A 7,895-nucleotide genomic window follows, 5' to 3' on the forward strand; every position below is an offset into this window, starting at 1 on the left:
CCCCCCATGGATGACACCCGCCCATACGTGGAGATAGTGGTATCTACAAGGTGAAAAATGGAATTAAAAAATAGGGTCTATAGTGCTAGCAGTAGTCGAGGGATGCATTACTGAACTGGCCTTGATAAAAAATTCGAGTTTAGAATTAGGTTATTGATTCAAGTGTAATCACGGTATTAACTTCTTTTGGCAATTAAAGATATTACTGTTCGTCGTCGGCCTGACCCCACGAGCGCACTGTACAGAGTCCAGTCAAGAACAGGTAAAGAATATGATCGGCCAAAAAGAATTTATATAAGGACATAGAGCGACTGGTGTTGAAGGTCGGCAGTCGCCTTTTACTTAGTGAAATTTAATTTATTTATATACTATATATTCTCTAAGCTTTGAACAATAAATAATGCAAATTTATTTCATGATACAGAAAAAATCGAGTTAGTTGAAAAAACTTTGTTCTGAGAATTGAACCCGGGTTTCCAACGTAGCAATCAGCTCCTGCCTGCAATCTGGTATTCTTAATGCTAAAAAGTTTGAGGGACTAAACGTCCTCTTGACGTTTAGTCTCATTAGTTTAGTCTCGTTAGTTTAGTTTCTCAAAGTAATTATTGGAGTGAATAGTAGTGCTACCATCACCCAACAGTTCAAACTCAAAATTAGATTGAATACTAAAATTCTTCGGACTAGTTTTAAGAAAATGCAAGTATTAACGGTAATATATATATTACTTGCAGCGTTTTTATCCAATTCTGTGTTAAAAAAACAAGATTGAAGTTTTTTCTGTTATACTCAAAAACAGAATAAATATACAATTTTCTAGTAATAATAAAAACTTTATAATTTTGCTATAGTAAGTCGACTAAAGTGGGTGGGATATTTTTGTTTATTTATTCCATTTTCTTAATTTATACTGCATGTTTTTCGTTAAATTTATGTACATTAATAGTTTCATACAGAAAGTATACAGTACTATAAGTTAGCAGTTCATTTCACATGCCCGCCTACAATGTTATCGCTACTCGTCCATGAATATCGTTTTACTCGACTGAGAAATAATCCTGAAATTCTCGTTAAGCGATGGAAGAAGGAAATCAAAATAAATTCTATGTATGTATAGAATTCCTAAATCATCATTGAAAGATATCATTTGTACTTTTTATATTTTTCTACAAACTTCCTCAGTTCGGTAAATAATCAATAAAAACCTCAAAATGATCCGAAGGTATTTACACACACAAAAAAATGGTTAGAGATTTAAGTGACTTTTTGTCAATTTTGAATAGAGAATTTTATGTGAATAGTCTACCGGGTAAAGTTATTTGGTCTTGATTTGGTCTTGGTTAAAGACTAATCCAAGCCACTTTCAAGTTATTCTGTGTGTCTAGCTCATGAGGCCGAACCAGACTAAATTCTTGATATCCTAATACGAATATTTTCGTCCAGTTTTTCCTATCTTCTCGTAGAAAATGACATTTTTAATCCTTATGTAGAAAATTTTATATGTCTGTAGTTGTTGAAATCTAGAGGTTCTAAATTTTCAATTTTAAAATCATTAATTATAAAATTACAAGTTTTATCGGTTATACAATTTTAATGTTAATTTTGAAGTGGCTGGCCCTGCCGGTAGTAATAACACTAATACATAAATTATCCGTCCGCATCTCGAGACAAGTTTACCCCGGTTCTTGTCTTGGCACAGCTACAGCCATAAATGCAAGACAAGTCCTGTATATCTCCTATGTCTTTCTGGTGAGACGGAACCAGTCTTTAAGACATTCAAGCCCAAATCAAGACCAAATATTTTTACCCGAGCTTATAAAATTTTAGGGACTTTTAATTAAAAAGTGTTCAATTTTCTTTTGCTAGTTAATGCAATTCCCTGGAAATTTATAAAAATATGTCTCAAGTTTTATAAGAATAGTCACATAAAACTCTATGTTCAAGATTCATGGACAGCGACTTAAATTTAGAACAACTTTTCCCCGTATATTTGATCCAGAAATGGTTTGTCTATCTAAATTCAGTATAAGTTAACTTCTTCTCTTTCATAATAAGAAATAAAATTCTTAATTAATTAGATCGCGCAGGATATTAAACTATGAAAAATAAACATCCTATGATTAACAAAACTAATCTCAGTATTATCATCAGTAGTGATGTACATACGATATTTTTGTGATGGTTAAGCCCTGCAGATGCAAATTACAGCACCGGACCGATATCGGGTTTGCTCTTCAGTTTGCAGAGGCTGTATAGTGAGACGACTGAGTAACGGAGTTAGAGCTTGCCCTGTCTGCAATGTACCCACCTTACCTCCACTCTTCCCCGATGAAAGGTTACAACGATTAGTATACCTCATTGTTCCTGGCTTATTTCGATCAGAATTAGAGAGGAGACGTCATTTTCGAATCGTGAATCCTCAATGTATGCCATTAGTACCGCCGGTAGGTGCACCAGAATTAACCTTCGACGACTTAGTGAGCTTGAGTCTCTCCGAGATTGGGAAAAGCGACTCAACAGAAGATAACATACAATCCATAAAGGGAAAGCAAGAAGCAAACAGCGATTCCTTAAAAGATAAGGGTCTGTTTGGAATAACAGGAAAAACCAGATATTTGAAATGTCCAGCTGGTGTCACGGTGAGACATCTCCAGAGACTACTAATGCTGAAGAGGGGATGGGATGACGCAGATGGAAATGCTTCCGCCCCAAATCGGATAGAGATGATGTACGAGGTCGATGAAAGCGAGACGGAGAGTCGGTTGCAAGTACTCGAAACTTCCTGGACCTTATTGGACCTTGCTTGCATCTTCGAGTGGAAAAATGTAAGTAAGGAAAATTAAGGATAATAGAAAGGATACAGAAAGTAAAGGTAGATGTTTTTAGTTGGGCTAATGTATTAAATTCAATACTGACAAGTTTAATTATATTTTTCTTAATAACACCAAAATTCTCCTAATTTTTCGTATAGCTATTAGTTACGCCTTAAACTTCAGATAGTAAAAGAATCAGTGTAATCTAATTTCCAAAAATTTGACCTGTACCGTGATTGTTGTAAATTTTGTTTATCATGATGATGTGCCACGTGAAGGTACTATCATTCTGGAACGGATTATAATTCTGTTATAGGAATCTCCCATGAAGCTGTACTATCGGGTTGTGCCGAAGGAAGAGTTGGAACCCTCACAGATAGCCACTTCTTGTGGGGAAGAAGCCCGTAATGAGGAGTCGACCGAAGTGATAGAGAACATACAGCGGCCGCCTACTCCGCCGCCTAGTCCAAAGCCAATCTCGCATACCGACGCGTCCCTCCCATTGGAGAAAGGTCGACCGCATGCTTCGACGAACGTCGAGTATGGAAAGGAGCCAGAGGTGAAAAAGCCTCGCTGTGAAGTTACGCCGGTGATGAGGGCACCTGATCCGCCAGGGAACAACCATGTTTCGCCGGACAACACCGCCAAGCCGGGCAAGGTCGTCAAGGTAGAACACCATAAACGGAGGAAACGAAGAAATAAACGCGTAATAGCAGAGATCACTACCATGCCAAGGGAAGATTTGCTGAAGCTGAAGGTCAGATTAACGCCCTGTCCACCCCGCATCACGTCCAGCACGAATAACCAAACCAAAGAGAAGCTTCTGAAAATGAGAGCCGTAAGAAGAGAGAAGATAAAGACCAATTCGAGTCAACAGCGAAAAAAATCACCTCGCGAAGAGAGTTCCTCTGAGAGCGTGGATCCTCCGACAGCAGAGGAGTCTATCGAAGACATAATAGATGGTATACCAGACGAGATTGTAAAGATAGCACAGAATATCAATTCTCAGACAAAAAGCCAACCAGAATCAGAAAAGGCTGATGCGCCGAATAAAGAACCAACCGAAGAAGATAAACCTAAGGATGAGGAAGTTCTCCGACGACTTGGCCTCGTGGCAATTAAAGAAGCGAACAAGGCACTCCAGGGCAGAATGAAGAATACGCAAAGCAACACCGAAAATGAAGATTCTCTCAATCGAGAAAAACTTGAACAACAATTGAGGGAGAGTAAGGCCAACAGAGTGAGGAGTCTTCTAGCTGAAAAGCAGATGCGCGACGCCTTAAAGAGTATGATGTCAAATTCCAAAGACAAAGCGAACACGCCAACCGTTGCGAATAATAGCAAACGGAAGGGTCCTCCCCCACTCGCCCCTTTAAGGACTACAAAGAGAAATAATGTATCCTTTTCATCCAATTCGTTCCCGCAAAAGTGCGAAACACCCTTAGATTTGAGCAGTAGTGGTGGAGTGAAAATTGGAAATATTTTGGATCTGTCGTCAAGTCCGGGAAGCAGTAAGACGAAAAGCAAGGCCAGTAACGATTCTCGGGTTAGTGCGACTACAATTGCAACCAAGTCCAAGGACGAACGGAAGTCGCAGGACTTAAACCTGCGAACCCTATCCGATGCCGCGGTTTCCTTGCTGAGCGATTCCAGTGAGTCGTCGAAGTCAGCAACCTCAAACACCATCATCACTGGTACAATGAACGTCGGCAGCAAAGTTTCCTTACGGATACCCCAACCGCATCAGAGGATCACCGGATTCGGTATGAAAATCAAACCAAATTTAGGTGTAAGACATATACCAAATCCACAGGCCGTGGTCGCGTCCCAATATAGAAATCAAAGAGCGGGATTTTTCAATGTTGCAAATAATCCTCCTTAAGATTCTCTCTAGGAGAAACAATTGGTGTTTTTGTTTCGCCAAATTTTGATCAATCTACAGTAATAATACTATTCCATTAGTTGATGTAGCTACTAAGCTCATTATTATAAAAATGTAAGTGCAGTTACATCATCTAATAGAATGGTTAAGGTGACTAAAAAAATTAGCAGCAGCATAATTCACTAGCACGATAGTTAAGTCAACTATTTTTCCGAGTACAGTATCATCCTGAGCGAAGTAGATCATTTGTAAAATATGGTTTTCAATTCATTATGCCTACATTAACATTCCTGTTTATCGCATAACATCCTCATCCATATATTAGTATATTGTGATACAAGTACGGAAAGTAGAGAGTTCCATACGAGTGTGAAGTTTACTGTATCACAGAAAGCCACAAGCGATTCGATTAACCGGAAATGACCCGATGATTAGCCGGTGGGAAGTACTGTAAACTTCGCAAGAGTTACAACTATCTACTTTCAGTACCTGTTGCAGACGATATTTTTTGTAACAAATGCAGGGAATTTTCGATTTAAGAAACAAAAAAAAACCCCTTTGTCGGAAATTTTGAGTAAAATTAACAAAAATATTATGTATCATATTATATTATTAATTGGAATATCAGAAATTACGAGAAGTTTTGGCCATTTTCGGTAAATTTATAAATTATCGAAAATTTCTGGAAGGTATACAAAGCTTTTCACTATTCACTATTTCACTATTTACTGCTCACACTCAGCCTGGCAAGTGTCATCTTGCTCAAAGAGCGCAAGCGTAGCAGCTAGAAAAAGTATTTTTATAACTGCTTTTGACCATGGTTTCGAAATTAGTCACTTTTGGCATGTTAAAAAAGTGCCTCGAAAAGTCAACATTCCATGCATGCGTTACAGAAACTAATTTATTCCAATCCACTTTATCCATTTCAGCATTCCCAAACACCCCTATATCTGTATCGATGTTTATCGCAGTCATCGTTCCCCATTCAAGTTCCTCTAGTGACTATCTCTCTCTTTAAATCTCTCTCCCTCGGTCTTTCTCGTTTCCCCATTCCTTTCCTTTTCTTCTCACTCCCTTTCGTCTAAAGTCGTTCATCCCTCCTTTTTTGTCCCCATGCCAATTCATCGCAATTTCCTCCAATTATTCATGTCCATATTTCTCTACACCTTCGTTGCTGTTTTTTTTTGTATCCGTGTACCTTCCAATTAGAAAGTGGCTTTTAATTAAAATCACATGGAAAATGAGTATCATCTTAAAATAACTTCGGTCAGATATCAGATTATACTTTACAAAAAGTACCTATAGTGCTGTAGGAGATCAAGATGCATTAGAAAGATGCTATAGTAAAATTTAATTATAGATTCTTTGCTCTAGATATCCTTTTTATTAAGTGTATCGCGTTGTAGTAGCTCGAATGAAAATTATATAAATAATCTTTAGAAAAAAGTGTGGCTTTCACATATTAATTTCCTTAATTTTGGGTTTGGCTAGACAAAATGAAAAATTTTCAACAGTACTTTCCTTTCTTGAATGAGACGAAAGAAATGTTCAAAATGTGGCGTTTCAATAATAAATATATTTGGCTGTATGAGATCCGAGTAAAATCTACTCACAATTGGTACACTTTGTTTGAATAAGCACCGAGAAAAAAATCAGTATTCCTCTCAATAAATCCGGTCCCTCGAGCGAAAACCTTTGTGACTCCATTTGAATGAAATGTATTGCCACGAAAGCAATTAACAGGCTTTAAAATTCTCCCTCTTTATAAAAGAAACGTATAAACGAATATAATATTAAACATTTCTAAAATCAACTTCGCGTAAATTCTTAATTTATTTTTTAAGTATGTATTGGCACTAGATATTTATAAACTTTGAATTATCATTAGTAGCTTGTTTTCATAATATTTTTAGGTGTAAATTGCGTTGTGGATTGATTGTGGGGTCGCAAGGTTTTACATTTGAGAGGACTGCACGATTTGAAACGTGAAGGCGAAGCGATATGGTTATCAGCAAGAAAATGCTAAGTAGCCACATAAGTAGATGGAACGACTTCTAGTATTGGAGAGAATCAGAGGAATGATTCCTATTTATATAAACGTTGTAATGATATAATAAAATATTAAGGCAGATGTGTAATCCTCTATATAGTGATGCCAAAGAATACCAAGAGGATGCGTGCAATAGATTAGTGCAATTAAATATCGTCGTTGGGGTTGAGTTTAGTCAATAAATCTACAATTTATTAAAGCTTTTTACATGTATCTACGAACTTAAGTTGTACGATCTGTGTTGTTTAGATAGAAATTCAAGGAAGTGGAGAAATCACAAGACGATCGTAACTCGATGCGGTGAGTCCAAGTTGACAGAAAAGTGGGATAGGGCAATCTAAAAATACGTCCATTCTTCAGTTGGTGAGGTTTTCGTTTATTAGTAAAATTTATCTTGTTGAGCTTTTTTTTGTACAGTTTCACATTGTTTTTATAAGATATAGAAGTTTTAATTAAAAATAACTTCTCCTTAATTGTTTTAAATTACATATGACATCTTAAATTTTTTCAATAATACTTTTTAAGTTTTTATGCCCAAAATTGCTTCAAGGAACAATCTGAACGGAAGTATGAGATGTGTTTTAATTCTTTGATTCGATGCTAACATCTTAGAGTCCCAAATCTAGATGTCTAAATGTGTAACGGGTAAATTCTGTATCTGTACATGATATATTCGACGCAATGTTATATGTTCTCCCAGTTATCTGATGCCTAGATTTATTAATTTAAGGAAAAAAATCATTGCGTGCAATTTCCTGAAGCCAGTCATTAAACTTGTTCAGGGGAATCACTAATTCCTATAATTTTTGTTCTTATGTACCTACTTTGTTACGCATCAACGAAGATAGACGGATAGAAGGGAAGGGACTGTTTCACGCATACGCGCATATGTCAGAGTTCTGTTCGACGGTATAGAAATAATAATTGGTTTGGAAATCTCAGTCACACGATCCGCACAAAACTGAAAGGGGCCGTTCAAGTATTACGTAACGCACTTTTTGTATATTTTAGACTCCTCCCGGCTTAAAAACACACAGTTTTTGAAGATAACATGATTTTTGAGTTTATAATGGGAGGGTCACGTAATGCTGACTTTCAAGACTTACGTCTCTAACCTATGTAATACATAGTAAAACATGCAACCCCCCCCCCC

The 7,895-nt window shown here is 36.9% G+C and overlaps 1 protein-coding gene across 2 annotated transcripts in view; it reads left to right on the forward strand.

Annotated features, from left to right (window-relative positions):
• Positions 1–7,895, forward strand: part of LOC117167674 (polycomb group protein Psc-like) — a 22,563-nt gene that overhangs the window by 9,112 nt on the left and 5,556 nt on the right. Inside the window, exons 3-4 of one of the 2 annotated variants that reach the window (XM_033352786.1) lie at positions 2,236–2,822; positions 3,127–4,573. In XM_033352786.1, coding sequence (XP_033208677.1) covers positions 2,236–2,822; positions 3,127–4,573 — 2,034 coding nt within the window. Of the gene's footprint in view, positions 1–2,235; positions 2,823–3,126; positions 7,043–7,895 lie in introns of both variants that reach the window. The other variant, XM_033352785.1, reaches the window with a different exon arrangement.

This window comes from Belonocnema kinseyi, chromosome 2 (assembly GCF_010883055.1).
Source record: "Belonocnema kinseyi isolate 2016_QV_RU_SX_M_011 chromosome 2, B_treatae_v1, whole genome shotgun sequence".
In the NCBI taxonomy this organism is placed as follows: domain Eukaryota; kingdom Metazoa; phylum Arthropoda; class Insecta; order Hymenoptera; family Cynipidae; genus Belonocnema; species Belonocnema kinseyi.